Source organism: Meleagris gallopavo, chromosome 11 (assembly GCF_000146605.3).
Source record: "Meleagris gallopavo isolate NT-WF06-2002-E0010 breed Aviagen turkey brand Nicholas breeding stock chromosome 11, Turkey_5.1, whole genome shotgun sequence".
Lineage (NCBI taxonomy): Eukaryota > Metazoa > Chordata > Aves > Galliformes > Phasianidae > Meleagris > Meleagris gallopavo.
In genome coordinates this window covers 9,261,992-9,280,776 of record NC_015021.2, presented here as the reverse complement: position 1 = coordinate 9,280,776, position 18,785 = coordinate 9,261,992, and the positions used below count along the sequence as shown (strand labels likewise).

The following is an 18,785-nucleotide window of genomic DNA, read 5'->3' as shown; positions in this document are numbered from 1 at the left end:
CTCGGCTGGGCCGTGCTTCTGTTAGCGGAGCTCTCCGCTGCTCCCGGCCGTGCGTGGGGATGGCCGGCAGCGTGCGCGGCCGCTCTGCGGGCAACCTCCCGGGCCTCGGCCCGCCGAGCGATTCGGAGCAGCTTAGCAGGTCCTACCCGTGGGCCGGTGGCGGCAGGAGGAGCCGGCTGACTGGGCTGTGCCGGCGGGGAGTCTCGCTGTCCGGTGAGCGCTGCGTTCGCGGGCTGTCAGAGGCAGCGACGGGTGCCCTTACGGGCCTTCCTCCTTCCCTCACACTGGCAGCAGTAGCAGAAGCACAGAGATGGGCTGGCAGCCGGCTGAACGTGAGCCGGCTGTGTGCCCAGCTGGCCGAGGAGGACGAGGGCAGCCTGGCTTGTGTCAGCAATAGTGCGGCCAACAGGAGCAGGAGGTGACCGTGCACTGTATTCAGCTCTGGTGAGGCCGTATCTCCTGTGCTGCGTTCAGTGCTGGGCTCATCGCTACGAGACAGACATTGAGGCTGGTGTGTGCCCAGAGGGCAGCGGAGCTGTGAGGGGTCTGCGGCACACAGTGTGATGGGAGCAGCTGAGGGAACTGGGATGGGTCGGTCTGGAGAAGAAGAGGCTCAGGGGAAACTCTCCTCTGCAACTCACTGAGGGGAGGCGGTGGTGAGGTGGGGGTCAGCCTCTGCTCCCAGATTAGCAGCAAATAGATGAAAGCTGATGGTCTTAAGTTGTGCCACAGGAAGTTCAGGTTGAATATTACAGAAAACTCAGAAAGAGCAGTGAGGCACTGCACAGCTGCACAGGGAGGTGAGGCAGTCACCGTCCCTAGAGGTGTTCAGAGCTGTGGAGATGTGGCGCTGAGGGATGTGGGCATGTGGGGCTGGCTGGGGTTGAACTTGGGGATCTGAGGGGGCTTTTCCAACGACTTGATGTCCTTGCGATGTCTTCTCCAGTCCTTCAGAGCAGCCCTGCAGAGAAGGACCTGGGGCTTCTGATGAGTGAAAAACTTAACATGAGCCAGCAGTGTGCTCTTGCAGCTCCGAAAGCAAATGGTATCCTGGGCACCATCAGAAGAGGGGTGGCCAGCAAGGACAGGAGGGGATTGTCCCCCTCTACTCTGCTCTTGTGAGGCCCCATCTGGAGTACTGCATCCATGTGTGGAGCCTCCAGTACAAGAAGACAGAGAGCTGTTGGAGAGGGTCCAGAGGAGGGCCACAAAGATGATCAGGGGACTGGAGCACCTCCCCTACGAAGACAGGCTGAGGGAGCTGGGCTTGTTCAGCCTGGAGAAAAGAAGGCTGCGGGGTGACCTCATTGCAGCCTACAGTACCTAAAGGGAGCCTACAAACAGGAGGGGAATCAACTTGTTGAATGGGTAGATAACAGCAGGACAAGGGGAAATGGCTTGAAGTTGAGAGAGGGAAGATTTAGGTTGGATATCAGGGGGAGATTCTTTACAGAGAGAGTGGTGAGGTGCTGGAACAGCTGCCTAGAGAGGCTGTGGATGCCCCATCCATCCCTGGAGGTGTTCAAGGCCAGCAAGGATGGGGCCCTGGGCAGCCTGGTCTAGTATTAAATGGGGAGGTTGGTGGCCCTGCATGTGGCAGGGGGGTTGGAGATTCGTGATCCTTGAGATCCCTTCCAACATGGGCCATTCTATGATAATTCTCCAGTATTTCCTCTCCCTTTCCATTGCTGCCAGTCCTTCAAAGCTACTTAGTTTGGAAGTGGAATAATGGTGTTTGTTTGGTTGCTGATTTCACTTCCCATGGGAGCATTTATTACAGTCAGAACTTCTGGAAGTTTTAGTATAATCACTTGCCATTGTGTAACATAAAGCGTTGGTGTGGGCTCTGGTATTTCAGTGTCACGTCTTGTGAATAGTTAATTAACTGGCTTCTGACTAACTGCAATTATACTTAATAATAGTTCCAATTTTAACTTGAGATAATTCAAAACCTTTTAAACTCTCGTGACTTAAGCAGAAGAAAAGCTTGAATCGCCTGGTTGAATTATTTGCATGCTGACAGTTTTTTTTTTCTAGCCTACAGATGGAGTTTAATTATTCCAATGGCTGTGACTAAAAAATGTTTATTATTATAATTGTTTCTGTTGTCTTTAGTTTCATCAGTTTTATTTTCTTGTATTTTCTTAAAAAAGTATAGAAGCATATATTTTGGGATGTAATTACTTGACAATCAGACAACTGATTTTTCATTAATTTCCCCAGTGCTCCTGTAGTAAACTACTATAACAACACAGCTGATTTTTTTTTGTTCTCACAGGGGAGAAATGGAGCTCTTACTGCTTCTCTTCGCTGGCAGCTCATAATGTTTGTGCCAGCAAAATTGGGAACTCTTGGGCTCAGCGGGACTCTTGCTCTCTTTCCATTTCTGTTGGAAGTTCTTCTTGCTCCTTTGTGCATGCCCCTGCCCTGGAGGAATCCAGCCAGCGCTTCCTGACTGCTGCCCGCAATCCAAACCAGGCCATCTTCACTGTGGATGTCACCACAACGGAGGTATTTGCTGCTGTGACTGCTAAGCTATGGCCCTCCTAACTGATGCAGGCTGGGTGATGTCACATAGGCTACAATACCTGTTATTCTTGCTTGTATCTGCAGGTAATTAGAGTGTCCTGAAGGTGTTTTATAGTCTGCTTAGTAATTTTCTGAAGACTGGCAATGCATGTATTTTTATGGCATGTTATAGTTAGTAAAATATACGTAACCAATTGGAAGAACTGTTATCTTAAGTCTTTTATTTCAAATGGAAAAAGAGGCTAAAGAAGAATGCAGCTACAATGTAGCATAAGGGAAGAAAGGAAAAGCTGACTGTGCTTCAGGCATTTTGTCTGGAAAGTAGCAGCCCAGGGATAAACTTATGGTGGCATGACATCTCTATCGCCCCGCTTACCGTGCTTTTTGCACTGGGGGAGAGAGATTTTTCTGTTTCTGTCCTAACAGAGACCTGAGGATAAAACGAAAGGCTAACAGCTGTAGAGAGCTGTGCCATTTTTAGCTGACAGTTTGAGTTTTCCCATCCTAAAGACACTTAATCCTAACTTGGCCTTTAACAGAGGCTTAAGCATGGCAATGATTTGTGTGATTGTTGCATGCCTTCAGGAGTGGATAAAATTCTATGGCCTGCCTCAGCTTTGCTTGCAAGTACAACTTTGTAACTTTGCCTCATAATTCACAAGGGTGGAGGAGATAGGTAGTTAAAAATGAGCAGGAAACCTGAAAGGAAAGCCACCTTTCAAACACTCTTCACCAAGAAAACACTCGGGCAACGGATGTCTTAGAATAAGAAGCTGAAGTGAATTGTTTTCAAAGACTTCAGTTTAAGAGGACTGCTGTATTTCCACTGAAAGGAAATGTCATTATAAGATATTAAAGTAACAACCTAAAGAGAAGATCTATAAACAAAACTTTCAGCTTTTATTCTTTGTTTCCTTTCTTCTTTTCTAGATTCTAGTGGCTAATGACAAAGCTTGCAGGCTGCTTGGGTGCAGCAGTCAGGAACTCATTGGTCAAAAGCTTTCCCATTTCATATCCAAATGCAACCAAGAGACACGAGAAGCTGTGGATGATGAATATTTAGAAACTGATGAATGTTCATCAATGGTTTCAGGAACTGTGGTATGTGAAGTGTTTGAGCAAATATCCCTCTCTGTATATAATATTTGTGGGGCTTAGGGTGACTTTTGGTTTTCTTGGCAGCTTGAGTATAATTTCCTGGTAACTTAGTGGGCATTCAGTAATTAAGTCATTTGTCAGGCTGTTTTGTTTAAAAGTTTGCAGATGTGGTTATTTAAAGGGTACAAGGTGCTTTGGAAGGCACGTACATGAGCTTTCCAGCTGCTAACATACATAGTCATGATGACTTGACCAAATCAGATCTTCAAGGACATTCGATCTTAAAAATAAATAAATAAATACAAAGAAATCAATATAAATTGCTTAACATGGAAAACATTATTATGGAAAAGTTCCCAATTGGCTGGTCTTTAAAATGACCTTAAGGGGCACTGTGCATGTTATAAAGTTACACATCCACCAAGCACTGTGATGTGTCTGACAGAACACCCCAGTTGGTGCAAATGAGTGGAATTAATGTTCCTCCTACAGTGTGGTTAGTTATGAGAAAGCTGTGAGAAGTCTCAGTGTTTTCTTTGGCTGCTGTTGTGAAATGAGCAGAACCTCAGAGCTTGATCTTCCTGCATCATCAATTAAGTCTGGAGGAAAAAAAATATATATATATATCTTAAGCCTGGTTAGATAAATCCAGGATTAAAATTAAATGTCTGATGAAAACCCTAACCTTAAAGTGCAGCTGTTCCCAGTGCTTCATAGGCTGCCATGGAGGTTACTGTGGAATTCATAAACCCATTCTGTCAAGATCTCCTAAAAAAAGATAAAAAGACTTAATATGAACACTGCAGGTTATAAGATAAGTAAACATTTTCTGATTGGAGAAGAATCTGCTCCCATAAGAAATTAAGCTTCTGCTTTTGTGGCTGAAAGTAAGAACTGCATTACTAATGTGGAGTATTTGCTAGCATCGTGGGGCATCTCTTATGAAAGGCATCTCTGAAAAGCTCTTTTCATTGAAAATAAGGTATTAGATTGACATGTTTATTATGCTGATTGAAATCCTTTGAGTCTTCATGAGGCTGGGAGAAAAACAAAAGCACCAACAGTGAATTAATTGCAATCCTTATCAATTCTGCATTAGAGGTGTTTCTCCCAATAGAAACAAATAAGCTGTCAATAAACAAGTTTTTTCTAACAGTGAGGGACAGACGTCTTGGCTCAATATCTTCCTCTTGTTGAAAATCTTGCCAAGTAACCACAGTCTTAGTGAATTTTAACTCTAAATCCTGTGGAAAGGTGGATGTTATCAACCATCTCAAAGAGAAGATCCCCGTCTCGGTGTGGCTGAGGCGAATAAGAATCAAGGACAACCAGCGCTGCGTGGTTCTGCTGGAGCCAGTGGAAAGACTTTCAGCTTTTGTTTCCTTCAGAGCTGACGTGAGTGTTTTTCTAATGATCAAATGAGACAGCAGTTTCTGACAGTTCGTGTGCAAATGTGGCTAAAAACTGGTGGACACATCACTACTTGTGAACACAAAACGTGTGCGTAGCACTGCTAGAACTTGGCATTGTATGGGCAGGATCTGTGCACACTTTTCCCAGGAGGCTCACCTTGACATTAACGAGTCAAAATACCCAAAGTGGTGGTGGTTTGGCAGGGCATTCTTACTGACCACAGGGGTGTCCTTGTAAGGGGATCTCCTTGCTGAGGGGGCTTTCTATGAGGAGTCCTGGCCTTCCCTGCTCTCTCCCTGTGACGTGCTAATGTTAGAGCATTGCATTATGCCTTGCCTGCTCTTACTGAGTTAGTTGTATTCCTGAAGAGACAACCGAATGAGGCCTGCTGTTTGATGAGATGCTTGCAGAAACTGTTAAAGGATTGAGTGGACTGTGGTTAAATGCTAAATTAAAACAATACTGTAAATTTTCTCATCAAGGGAGGCATTACATCGTGTGACCTTCTTTTTGCCCATCTCCATGGCTACCCAACGTTGGAAGAAGTAGTTGGACTCCACATAAAGGACCTGATTCCTGCTGTGCAGATCCCTCTCCTAGGCAAAAAAATCCCAAAGGTATAGCATAAGTGCCAACCACTTTCTTCCCTATCCTTTCCTTTTGGGTTGCAGGTGCACAGTGGTTTCCATCCTTATGTAACAGATGAAAGCCTTTTTGGAGAGAAGCACAAGTTCTGTGAAAAAGGGTATGAATGCTTATTTATGGAGCTGCCAACAGGGTATTTTTGAATTAGGAATGAGTCCAGTCCCTGATCTGTCACTGTGGAGTCTATCTCTGAGAAAGATGTCTGCAATCCATCAGAAGCCTGGCTTTTTTAAGAGAACATGCTATCTGAGTCAGCTCCCTAATATTCCTGTGAGTTCTTAAGCCAATTTCAAACGTGTCTGTCTGAGGAGTAAGAACCTGAAGAATATCCAGGTCTTGCAAATGCCATGAAAACAGGCAGCTAGGTAATTGAAAGAGGCCTTAGTAATGCCTCATCTGCTGACAAGCTGCAGCATGGACTTTCCTGCTCTTTGCTATCGGGATATTTATGCAGGAGTTCATCTCTGGTTTTCTAAGGATGTGGAACCCTGACTTGTCCATTTTTATATTTACTGAATCTGTTTGCTTTTCTTTTCCTGCTCCTTTTTCCTGAGAACACTGAATTAATTAGGGTTTTCTTTTTTTCCTCTCTAATCTAGAACCTCAAGGTTCAGAGAGCTGTAGGTCGATCCAGAGAGGGTAATGTGTTTCCTCTTACTTTAAAACTACAAGTTAGCCTTCTGGAGGAGGACCGAGTGACAGCACAGAACAATGGTGTTCTACAGACAGAAAGAGAAATCTCTTTCCCAGACTATCATTACACTGCTGCAGTTGAAGTTTTCTCTACCATCAGTGGCCTTATTACTGTACAGTCAGATGGAACCATCCAGTGCATCAAGGATAGTTTTGCTTTAACACTGTTTGGCTATGAGAAGAAAGAACTGTTGGGGAAGGTAAGATAGGAATATCAGTGCCCCTCTGCCCAAATAAGTGCTATGTCTGGCAGCGTATCCATTAGAGTCTTATGGTCTTCTTTTGTACTCATTTCTGTCTGTCACAAAGCTGCATGCATGTGTCGAACAAGGAACGTGTGGGATGGTACAGAAATTATCTTGCTGTATTGAAGTCTTGTAGCATTGAGGAGCTGGCTGGAGCCCAAAGCAATCTGCATAGTGACACATTCTCCACCAGTGATGTGGACTGTGTTTGCATGGCTGTCCATAAGAATCAGGCCTACAGTTACTGCTAGCATTTGCCCCCAGTCTGTGAGAGCCTCCTTAGCTTTATAAGGTTTCATTCTGTGTTTTAGAACATAACATTCCTGATCCCTGGTTTCTATAACAACATGGAGAGAAGCAATGACTGCTCCTTGCCATTACCTCCTCTTGATGACTCCCTGGGGACAGACAGTGAGTGCTTCTTTGAGGATGTTTCTGCCTGCCATATGACTGGTTCTGGTTGCCGTAGCAAAGGTAAAATTAGTAGAGGAGAGAGATTTTTCCTTTAAAAATAGGAACGTGCTTTGTAAAAACAAAGTACTTCTGTGCACTTCTTAAACTGGATTTCTGCCATAACCCAAGGTGAACAGAATTGTTCACGTAAGCTTTTGTTTCTCTCTCTGTTGCTAAGAAGATGAAACTGAATATCCAAGGCAGAAATTATTCTGTTAACAGAGAATGCTTTGTATGTACTGAATGTTTCTGTCTCTTCTTTTTTTCCTGCTTTCTTTTTTCCCATCTTTTCCTAAAAATGCAACTGCTATTGGAACAAAAAAGAGTTAATAGACAGTGTGCAGTTTAAGTAATTCTTTGGTGAAGGGATGCTTCTAATCTGGAAGTAATTTTTTTTTTGGCTGAGGAGACTATTTTGACACTCAGCCTTTACTAAATGGTGTGATTGTTCTAGATTCTAATCCAGATTTGTTCTTCATTACCTTCTTCTGCAGCAACAGCACCTGGTTTACTTTGTCTTCTAAGTGACTGTTTTCCTCTTTTGACCTCTTGTCACTGAGGAAGGAAGTTCTTACGTTATTCTTTCACTTACACATGCTTGGGCTATTCCTTTTTTGTCCTGCAACTTCAGGGAGTTATAAACATTTTCATTTTAAATGTTGGAATTGGGAAGCATATGTGTGTCTAAGGCCTTTTTTTCTTTTTCTTCTTTAATATCTGTCCAGGGAAGGTGAATTCAGCAGCCTTAAAGCATCTAGGTTCCTGGATATGATGATTTCTCAGGCCAAACTTGACTAAAATGCTCGACTGCCTTACCTTAATCAACTCTTCTATACTTAATTCCTTGTGGACCTGTGCAGTTTAAAGTTTGTTTTTCTTTTCAAATCACTGTAGATATTGAAGCATAAAAATAAGAGGCTAAATTGGTATGGTTTTAATTCTTGTTTGCTACAGGTGACAACTTTGTTTCTGCATCTTCGGCCAACCTGCTGTCAAGAGATGAAGAGCAGAAATTGGCAAGAAGACACAGAGAAGACAGGTTGCTATGTGGTGAGACTAAGCAGAAGAATGGGAGCAGTCTCTTATCTACTCCCTCATCTCCTGAAGTGGCAGCCATACTTTCAAATCGGTAGGCATTTTATGGACCATAATCTCACTTTGAAAAAAGCAAGAACTGGAGTGATAATCACAAGCAAAAACTGTTGTTTTTTGTTTGTTTGTTTTTCACGTCTCTGATATTGGTGGAGATGTGTAACAAAAGTCTTCTGCATTTGGATCTCTGAGATTCTGAGAGCTGTTTGCAAGGCAGCTTACCTTAGATTTTCATTGAGATCTGCATGTTGTATTGATAAAGTTTTGGGATTCACCCCCTACTGGGTACCAAGTGTTTCATCACAGGCCATGGAAGGTAATTACACCCTATCTTGCAAGATATGAAACAGTGGATGGTTATTTCCTTCCATGGTATCCACTAACTGGTGTTGCGCTGAGGCCAGGTAACCTGGAATGGGATCTAAACTTTATTCCTTCTGGAGGTCAATGTAACTGTCAGGCTACCCATTGAAGCATGATACTGTGTTACTAGAGTGCAGACATCTTTCTAGGCCTCTTTCCTTTGACAGTGTTAGAAATTCTGCACGAGGCTCTGTGTGATGCAAAGTTTTGCTTCAGGGAAGTTTTAAACCTTCCACATTAACAATTCCAACTCTCAGAAGTTATTTGTTGCCTTTTTAATGTACGTTTAATGTAATGTTACAGCACAATTCTTGCCTTTTTTTAAAACAGACTGATAATCTGATAGCTTCCTTGTGCTGTCCTTTATATCTCTGTATCACGGATGGGTTATAATTGCTTTACTACATGGGTTGTTTCTCTATTCTGCATCTTTGCTGATTGAACTACTTATAAAATACTTTGTGCCATGGGCTTCAGTGAACCATGGTTAAAATGACTGGAAACACCACAGGGATCTTCTGTCTTCAGGACTTGAAGTGTGCAGCCACGTGCTGGCTTTTTGTTTTGACTTAAGAAATACATTTAGAAATCAATCTAGACAAGGAATTAATCCATAAGTAAAGACTGTTGTTCAAGTGTACCTATTCTAATTTGGTGGAAATGGGATTTGTTATCATTTTGAATGCTTCCATCAAGAGCTTTTTGCCTTTTTCTTTTAAATTAAAAATATTTTTAAAAATGGGACAGCTTTAAGTAATAGACGTGTTCATGGAAGAGTGGGTAGGATGTAAGTGACTGTTTTATCCTTTTGTCATCATGATGTCACTAATAACTTGGAATCCTTGCAGTGGAGACAGCATTGTGGCTGATGAGCTGCCAGCCCACTGTGCAGAGCCTTCTCCTGAAACCCAGCCTGACAGAATCAGAGCACTGGAACACTGCAGGGTGGTGGAAAATGGAAGATCATGTTATCCTCCAGAAATGCACCCTGCATGGGTATCTCCTTCGTCATCTGCTTCAGAGCAGTTGGGTTTAAATCAGAACTTAAAGACACCATTAAGAAGTAGCCATAGTGCAGCATCTGGTACCTCTGAGACTGGGAATGCCAGCGAGAGCAGCTTCTTGCTTAATCAATTACACGTTCATCATCAAGACCCAAAAGAATTAAATTGTCAGCAGGTCTCTATGTTGCTGTATGAAATGCTGAAGGATCAGCCCTCCACCAGTGCTCAAGGACAATCTTCTTCAGCAAACGTTGCCTGCTTCACTATTTTTTCTAGCCCAGTAGATGAGCTAGATACTGCATCCAGAGGACTGAGTAAGCAACTTTCTTGTCTTCCTTGTAACTCATCTGGAACACCGAAAATAAATGAACCACCACCTGGGACAACACTAAGCTGCACGCAAGATTTTCAAAGTCATGTGGCTAGAGGACAGTTGGCAAAAACTAGCTTCATGTGTGATGGAAAGCATTCCAGTCTTGAGCACAGTGTTGCTGAAAGCAGCTTGCTAAAAGATGCAAATTTCATTGCAAATGGAAGAAATAGTATCCACGATGGTGGCTCAGGAAATACAATGGGTTGCACTGGTTCTGCACTGGGAGCTGCCCCAACCTTCAGAACTGTGAGACAAACTGATGCTGAGCTGAACTATATTTGCTCTGATCTCGAGGAACTGGATCTGAATATTGGTGTCACAGGGAACTCTGGCAACTGTTTAGGTTCTACTTCTGATTTTGTAGGAGGGTTCTTTTCTAATACAGTGAACTCAGCTGCAGGCAATATGTCAACTCAGAGTGGTGTTTCTTCAGCTGAGTTAAATGGTGTTGCCATAAAAGATGGTTCTGGGTATCTGCCTTCACGACAGCATTTGGAAAACCCTGAGCAATCCTTAGAAGTATTTATTGAGAAGCCTAAAACTCTTACAGAGACTGTGGGGGATAATGTCAACAGAAACATATTGAAAAGTAAAGGAAATCCTGAAGAAGACTGTCAGTTGCATGGGCAGGAAAACATGGAAATAAAAGCAACATCTACCCCTGTGAAACAAGAAGGAAGACCAAATCATGCAGCTCCTTTCAGTGCAGAGATTCTGGAAGGCAGCTACAGTGGGAACTGCAGTCACAAAGATGGTTCACAACTAAGTAAGTTGCACCTGTCTCTCCTCTTCCCAGAACTCTCGCTCTATCTTCCTCCCACATCTCTGCAGAAAGCAACCACTTTTGGCTTACAGGCTTGCAGTGAAGAAGGAAGTAAGCTGTAGCATCTAAAAAGAAGTCTAGTATTTAAGTCTGTGCAGAGAGCATTGGAATAGCAGTGATTGCTAAGAAATTCAGATGGATTGAACTGTCAGAAATAATCTCAAACACTGATAACTGATTTTGAACAGAAAATCCAAACTGCTTTGGAAATATATATAAAATGGAACGTGCTTCACTCACTCATTCAGCAGGACTTAGTGCGTGTATGAAATCCCAATTTTTATGTCATTTTGAATAACAATAAGAAATGAACAGTCCCAATTGGACACTGACAAAAACTTCTGCTAAAGACAGGTGGGATGCTGTGAAGGTAACCCCAATGTATCTGTAGAGTAGCTGTGCTTTTGTCCCTGATGATTCCTTCCTAAGCAGGTGTTCTCCCAAAAGTAATGAAGAAAATGGAGAAATTCACATAAGAACTCAGGATTTCATCCTAAGCTTCTTGTGGTCTCCTTTGATGCTAACTTTTGATTTCTGACTTGTTTCTACAGGCATACTCTTCGAAGTAAAACGTGTGGAGCTGCAGGATCCTACTGTGCTTTTCTGTGTCTGGGTAGTGAAAGACCTTCTGCAGAGCCAGAAAGAAGCAGCAGCAAAGACTCAGCTTTTGCTGTCCAGTCTAGCAAGCTCGACCCAGTCTGTTCTAGATCTTTCCACACACAGTCTTGGAGAAGTAAGAAACTTGGCCAATTTCATAACATTGAGCTAAGCTGAAGTTGAAAAGTTGCTCAAATAGCATGAGGGCAGGATGGTGGTATTGCTTTTCCTGGTTTTCCTCTTTCTACATCAAAAGAAATGTGTCATTACTGTAAAAACAACACATTTTGCAACACTTCTGGTCAGTGTGTATTTGGCTTAGCATAGTTATCTTTCTAGCCTGAATAGTAACAGCACCTGACTTCTACATTTATTTTCAGGCTGGTTTAAGTACATCTACAATAGATGTTTACATCAGCGTGGTGAGATTAACTTTAAAATCAGTGTGATCCTGCAGGAGTTGGTAGGAAGGCTTTTGTGGTATTTCCTTACTGTAGATTTTATTGGGATATTAAGAGGATGTGCTTTGAATTTGTTCTCTCTTGGTATCTGCTAAGAGAGCAATCTATAGAACTAAACTGCTGCCTTATCAGAAAGTCAGGTAAACACTGGTAACGCAGTGTCTTTTATATAGGTATGTGGTTTGTGTAGAGGTTACTGAGGCAAATACAAATTACCAAATGTATAGATAGAGCTTGAAGCTCTACCTTTTACTTCTTTCAATTTAGGTATTTTGTTTCCTGTCAGTATTTACTTCGTTTGGCAAATGTTGCTCTGTGGCTTGCTCAGTTCATTTTCTTGCTAATGTTTTTTTTTTTATCTGTATCCAGGCCATTAAATCATCTTCGCTCTCTGAGAATTCCCGAAGAGCTGAAGAGCTTGAAAGATTAAGGGCCTGTGAGGGAGAGTATACCAAACATTATCACGCTCTCAGCCTCATTGGCAAAGGATCTTTTGGCTTTGTCTGGACTGCCAGGAGCAAGACAAATCATCAGGAGGTTAAATATTTCTTTAAAATATTGAAATGTAATTATTTAGAATCTAAACAGAAATGTTAGTGTCCACATAATGTCAGCACTATGCTTTCAGAAGCTGCTATTTGGTAGTTCAGGGCTTTGCTTTGTTTTGAATGCAAATGTGGATCACTAACCTTCTGAAGGCAGAAGTGTTTGCATTGATATAATGTTCACAATGATGTATATTATCCAAGGCAGCAGGTACAGAGTGAGACTGGCCATGTAGCCCTTTTAACCCCTTGAAAGAGCTTTACTTCAGGCTTAACAGGCTTACAAGTTTTAACCTAACCTAACCTTACTGAAGAGAATAACAAACTCTGAAGTTTAGCATGTTGCAGCTCAAGCATGTGGTTACTTTATTGTGCAATAGGCATGTTGAAGTTGTGGGGTCCTCTATCAGCAGAAGTATTTTGGGTGCTGAGAAGCAAACTCTGGTGTTTCTCTGTGTGAATGTAAGTGCTTTGTTTTTTTCCCTCTGTGCCAGAGCTCGCCCCTGCTGTGATTGATAAGAGAGCTGGCCTCTAAGAGCCTTTGGAGTTCAATTTTATTAGTAGTCATCTGGCATCTAGGACTAAATTAGTTTAAAGATGTTTATAGATGCTATAAACAAAGCATACTGAGTTACTTCTGTCCTTACAGTTATATGATTCACCAACATTTTTCTTGGAAATTAACTTACTGAACACTTAAAGTTCTGCTCTTGCAAGCAATACTGAAATGCTGTTGTCTGTGCAGGCTGTTGTGAAGTTCATCTGGAAGGAGAGGGTGCTTGAGGACTGCTGGGTAGATGATCCCGATGTGGGGCGAGTTACTCAAGAAATAGCAATCCTGTTGAAGCTGCAGCACCCCAATATCATTAAGGTACAATAACTCAGTTTGAACTGTATCAGATGGTTCCTTCGAACCGACTTAAGGCCTTATGCTCCTCTTCAGGAGTGAAGTGTCCTGTATTAACTTCACCTTTTCAGTAAAGAACTATCATGCCCTGTTAAGGATCACTTGCTTTTAGACACATTACCACAAGCAATCCATGTAAACGCAGACCTGAAGGTGTGAATCTAACAGACAAAAGTCTGTTATCTCTAGATGCATGTCTAGGGTGTGGACATACGATGTCACAACAGAACACTCACTAGTTCAGTAAATGATCTGGGTGTATCTTGACTTCTATTGTTAGTTTTTTTCAGAAAGAGAATTCCTCTGATTTTTTTTTCTAGTTCTACCCTCTTTTCAATGGACATTTATGCTCAGTGCAATGAGACTTATAAATGAGTTATGATGCACTTTGCTTAAATCTACAATGGGAAGTTAGTGTTTGTTTAACTCAATAATTACAAAGGGAATTTGGAGGTGAAGCACAAACAAATAACAGTACTTTTTTTTTTTTATTAGGTGCTGGATGTGTTTGAAAATGAACGTTTCTTCCAGCTGGTGATGGAGAAGCACGGATCTGGTCTGGATCTCTTTACATTCATTGATAATCAGCCTGATTTGGATGAGCCATTAGCAAGCTATCTATTCAGACAGGTGAGAGCTGGGAATATACAGTTGCTACTTGCAGGGAAGAGATGGTTAGGGTAAGAACCAGGATCCTATTTCTCTCATAAACCACAGTCATGCTCTATACCCCTCACCTGGGATGCTGATGGAAGACAGTGGTTTAGTGCTGCACCTTCTTTGGCTACTGTGCAGTGTGCTCTCACAAATTGCACTCTGTTTCCTTTAGGCTTCTGGCTGATAAGCCTCATTCCTATACCACCCCTGAGTTTATTGGGGTTTATATAGTTTGTTACCTCAGACTTGTATGCTCTTTCTCTGCTGAAGGAGTTTTGCATTATGATTAGAAGCTTTATTCTCTCAACTCTGCTTTTGTCATTCAGATATATGTTGTGGTATGGATCACGATTGTCTCCAAGGTGATATAATTCTGATGCTGTTCTTAATTATAGCACTGTTTCATGAGTCGTGCAGCAAGAAGAATGGAATTTAAGAGTAAGGATATTATTTATACCAATCTTCACTCCTAAGTGCTTTGTCATCCTGCAGTATTAAAGGCATACAGTGTTATCCTTTCAGTGAAAGGAAAGGACCATCCAAAGGAAGCTGGGATAAAAATAAAGTAACCAGCAGGACTGTAACAATAAGCTCTGATGTTTCTAACCAAAGCACTTGGTGACTGTAGCACGCTGTCTTCCTGCACATCTGTGAGAGGAAGGCAAGCTTTTCAAAGTCTCTCCCAAGAGCATTCCAACACCCACTGCAGCAGTGCTGACAGGCGGCCCTGAGTTTGTGTGCACTTACCAAAATTAGGATCTGTGTCTTTATGCAGTGTCAAAGCAACCTAAGATGTGGCTGTGGTAACTCTGATGCCATTTATGTTCTTTGGAAGGACATCTGTCTGAACCAACACACAGTTCTCTGCTCCTCTTTCAGCTTGTGTCAGCTGTTGGGTACCTCCACTGTAGAAACATCCTTCACAGAGATATCAAGGATGAAAACATTGTCATTGCTGAAGATTTCACAATTAAACTGGTGGACTTTGGTTCTGCTGCCTACCTGCAACCTGGCAAACTGTTTTACACCTTCTGTGGGACAATCGAATACTGCTCACCAGAAGTGCTGTCTGGCAAACCGTATGTCACCCTATGAAAAATCGTTTTGCTGTAAATCACATCCCCAAAAAACCAACCCTGTGTGTGCAGGGCTGGCTGGAAGCAGGGAGGGTGCCTAATCACAGGAAACAGAAGTGAGATTTAGGGCACTACAGTGACAGAAATTATTTGCAGAGGCTTAAATGCATATGAAGTTGATTTTGTTAAGCCTGTTGATGGACTTTCTTGTTCTGGTCAGGTGTTTCATGCACAGCCTCGTACATTAGTTTACACTGATGTCTTTCCAATGACAGAGCTGAGTTCAAAAACAAGCCTCCAGTTGTCATTTCCAGCCTGGATGAGTTGTGCTGTGGCTTGGTGTCTTTCCCTTGTCTCTCACAGTATGCATGTCAGCTTCCTAACTTCTTCATGCCTGTCTCTCAACCAAAAGCTGCTCTTTTAGAGAGTTTGTATAAAGTTTTGTTTAAATATTTAACAGTTTTAGGTTATGGTTACGTTCCCTAGCATACAACTCTGTCACTGCACTTGGAATTCATGCAAATTTGTGCACCTCTGTGTAGGTACCATGGCCCAGAGCTGGAGATGTGGTCACTTGGTGTCACCCTTTATACCCTAATATTTGCAGAGAATCCCTTCTGTGAGCTGGAAGAGGCCATGGCAGCTGTCCTGAATTTTCCTCGGCCTGTGTCAAAAGGTGACTCTTCTCCCATTTAAAGGAAACATGAGCAGAGAAAAATGGGAAAAACAGTTCCAAATGTCCTACGCAACGATTTAAAATGCTATTTTCTGAAGCAGAGAAATTCTGTTCTGCAGTTCTCCATGCCTACAATTCAGCTACTTACTGTATGTCTTATTAGTTTCAAATTCCAGTCCTCCCACTTACAAAGATGATTCAAGCTATTGCTTTGTCAAACTTCAGTGAGGTTTATGCTTGAGAAAGCCAGAACAAGGCCTGCTGGGAAGGCTGACTATAGTACATAACACTCAGTCAATAACAGACACTCATCTAACTCTAATGCAAGATTTATCTCACTTAAACCAACTGTCAAGCAATAGTGTGTCACTCTGGGGATGTTTGATGATCATCTGTTAATATGTAGTTTCTGAATGAATCGTATAGCTTGACATCACAGGAAAAATTCACTGCCCCTGCTTTGAGCTGTAGAAAACTAATTGCATGTCAGGCTATTGAAGTTTTCCTCAACAAGTTCTCTGAGATCCCAGGAGCACAATGGTTATAAGGCTTCAGCAGTGCTGCAACTGAGCAGTGAATTCCTGAAGCTTTTCCTCAGTGCACAGATGAGAATGGAGTGGCTGCAGGCTCAGCAGCCCTCAGGTGGGCTGGGCTCCAAAGCGGTGATTTAGGGCTGCCTGTGTGACACTTGTTCCTCTGTCCTCCTCTGTGTCAGAAGTGCTCTTGGTTCTTTGTTTTTACAACCTGGAAATCCCATCATCCTGGGAGCTGAGCACATGTAAGTAGTTATGAATAAAGCTGTGATGGAACAGGATGGTACAAGAGATTAGCGGGGAGGATTTGTAATTGAGATCTGCATTCTTTTGAATATAAATCATATCTTGCATTCCCGGCATGCCTAAAATACAGACTGAGCTGTTTGTCTCCCTGCTGCCTCTTTCCAGATCTCATGAATCTGATCGTGGGGCTGCTGCACCCTGCTCCAGAGCAGCGCACAACTCTAGCAATGCTGGTGGAGGATCCTTGGCTGAAGCAGCCTGTGAACCTGGGTGATTACACCTGGGAGGAGGTGTACGTCTCTGCTGGGGCAGGTGAGATGTTCTGAAGGCTTCTTCTCCCCACCAGTGGAGCAAGCAGGGAGGATTTATAAGACAAAGTTTGCCTATGGTTAGCAACTTCTTACCCAAAGGCAATTCTCTCATATCTAAACGTACTTTGAACTTGACCCATTGACCAGTGGGACCTACGGTTCACCCCTCACTGTTGATCTTTCTTTCTAGAAAGCAATGGATTGAGAAATGGTTCTGTTGAGTGCTCACACAGAGACAGACCCTCAGCTCCTCGTGTGAAGAGTGAGCCGTGCCTGAGTGCTTCCAGCTGTGTGCGTGCAGATCCCTCCTGGGAAGGAGCTGCAGCTGCGAGGTGTCAGGGCTGGAGCCTGGGGAGTCCCTGCAGCCGCTCCCTGCAGCAGCCCCTGCCTGTGCAGCGCTAACTCCCTAACTGCAGGGCGTGTGGTAACACTCAGGAAGCAACAGGAATTAATTTCAAGCACTTCTCTCTTTGTAGAAAGAGAGAAGTAGGAATTCTTGAGAAATCCTGAGAGCAATAACAGAGATTTCCTATGATGGAGCCTTGTGAGTGAACCACTTTCTGTTGTCTATTGAGGCAGCCTGACATCATGATGCCTTTTTTTTTTTTTTCGTCTAGCCTGTGTAATGCAGGAGCTCCCACCACACTCCCTTCTGTTCTTCCCAGAATGGGTGGCTAAGCTGTATGCAGAGCTTGCAAACCCTGCTATCACAGGAGCAGATTACTCAGCAGTGTAAGTTCTGACCCTTTTAGACACTGCAGCCCAGGGTCTGCCCTTGCCTTGGCCTTGGGTTTTGCCTCACAGAGGCTGTGTCAGAAGCTTCTCTAGCTAACAGGCTTGTAATTGTTCTTTACCTAGGAAGGGATTTAAAGCTGCAAGAGATTTTTTTTTGTCTTCTTTTATTGTTCATAGCTCAGAGTATATTTTTATTGGCTGTTTTGACTTTTATATGTAGTTTTACTCTTTCTGAAAAAAAAACTTATGAATAAACACACGTACGCTTTTGTTGGTTGACTGACTGCTGGTTGGAGTTTGTGTCTGTTTTTGTGCACACAGTGGTGTGATGTGTATTTTTTTTCCCTACTTCCCCCTCCTGCCCCAGAACTGGAGCTGTTGGAAGGGACTCTGCAACCCCTCTGCTAACACAAATTCCCTGCTGTAGGTTACAGAGTCCTCTCATCCTCCCTACAATACAGCCAGGACGACCTCATTGTGGCCCTCCAGTACTTGAAGGGAGTGTAAAAACAGGAGAGGGAACAGCTGTTTGTGACAGGAGGGAATGGTTTTAAACAGATGGGAGGTTTAGGTGAGATCTTAGGAGGAAGTTTTTCACCCAGAGGGTGGTGAGGCCCTGGAACAGGTTGCCCAAGGAGGCTGTGGATGCCCCATCCCTGGAGGCATTCAAGGCCAGGCTGGATGTGGCTCTGGGCAGCTGGGCTGCTGGTTGGTGACCCTGCACGTAGCAGAGGGTTGGAACTGGATGAGCATTGTGGTCCTTTTCGACCCAGGCCATTCTGTGATTCTCTGATATGGTTTTGAGGAGACAAAGATATCAGAAAGAAAACTTGGACTGGGCAGAGAGAATGCTGACCGGGTGAAGATCCTGACAACCAGAGGCCACCGTGCAGCTCAGCCAGAGCTGCAATCCCGAGCTGGGAGATGCAGCAGTTCCAGCTTTTGTAGTCCCGTTTCCTCGTTTCAGGTTTTGACAGTTCCAGGTGAGCGCGTGACCGCCTGAATCGGTGGCAGAACGCACCGTGCAACTTATTTATGACCCGGAGGAAGGGCTCCAGCCCTCTCCTGCGCCTCAAGCGTCGGCTTCTGCGTTCAGCGCAGCCGGCTCGGTGCGCGGTAGCTGCGCCTGCAGGGCAGCGCTGCCTACTGCTGGAACCCGAGAGACACCGCTGAGCCAGGGCGGGTAGGGCCGCGGAGTCGCCGGCTGCCGGCCGGGAGGTTCCTTTGTCGAATCATCGCCCGCGGAGCTGAGGGAGGGCCGCCACGCCGCTCGGACACGGAGCTCGGGCGCTGCCGGCCGTACGCAGACC

General features: G+C 43.7%; 1 protein-coding gene across 3 annotated transcripts; it reads left to right on the top strand.

The window, feature by feature from the left end:
- The first annotated feature begins 6 nt into the window (after positions 1 to 6).
- PASK (PAS domain containing serine/threonine kinase) lies at positions 7 to 17,763 on the top strand. 3 transcript variants are annotated; one of them, XM_010716513.3, is made up of 17 exons: positions 7 to 213; positions 2,279 to 2,511; positions 3,460 to 3,630; positions 4,882 to 5,022; positions 5,523 to 5,657; positions 6,285 to 6,578; positions 6,935 to 7,097; positions 8,031 to 8,205; positions 9,380 to 10,674; positions 11,283 to 11,464; positions 12,159 to 12,326; positions 13,080 to 13,205; positions 13,737 to 13,871; positions 14,778 to 14,977; positions 15,517 to 15,650; positions 16,595 to 16,741; positions 16,931 to 17,763. In XM_010716513.3, the coding sequence occupies exons 1-17, from the start codon at positions 60 to 62 to the stop codon at positions 17,140 to 17,142; spliced, it is 4,065 nt and encodes a 1,354-aa protein (XP_010714815.1). In that variant the 5' UTR covers positions 7 to 59; the 3' UTR covers positions 17,143 to 17,763. The 3 variants fall into 3 exon arrangements, with proteins under 3 accessions (XP_010714815.1, XP_010714816.1, XP_019474537.1); XM_010716514.3 differs by lacking the exon at positions 6,285 to 6,578; XM_019618992.2 differs by lacking the exons at positions 6,285 to 6,578; positions 6,935 to 7,097; positions 9,380 to 10,674.
- Positions 17,764 to 18,785: the final 1,022 nt, after the last annotated feature.

What these genes read in the sequence shown, in the direction of transcription:
- PASK (XM_010716513.3), top strand. Translation starts at nt 60, where the DNA reads ATGGCCGGCAGCGTGCGCGGCCGCTCTGCGGGCAACCTCCCGGGCCTC. An exon ending in GCGGGGAGTCTCGCTGTCCG is followed by an intron (nt 214 to 2,278) that starts GTGAGCGCTGCG and finishes TTGTTCTCACAG; the next exon opens with GGGAGAAATGGAGCTCTTAC. An exon ending in GCAAGACAAATCATCAGGAG is followed by an intron (nt 12,327 to 13,079) that starts GTTAAATATTTC and finishes TTGTCTGTGCAG; the next exon opens with GCTGTTGTGAAGTTCATCTG.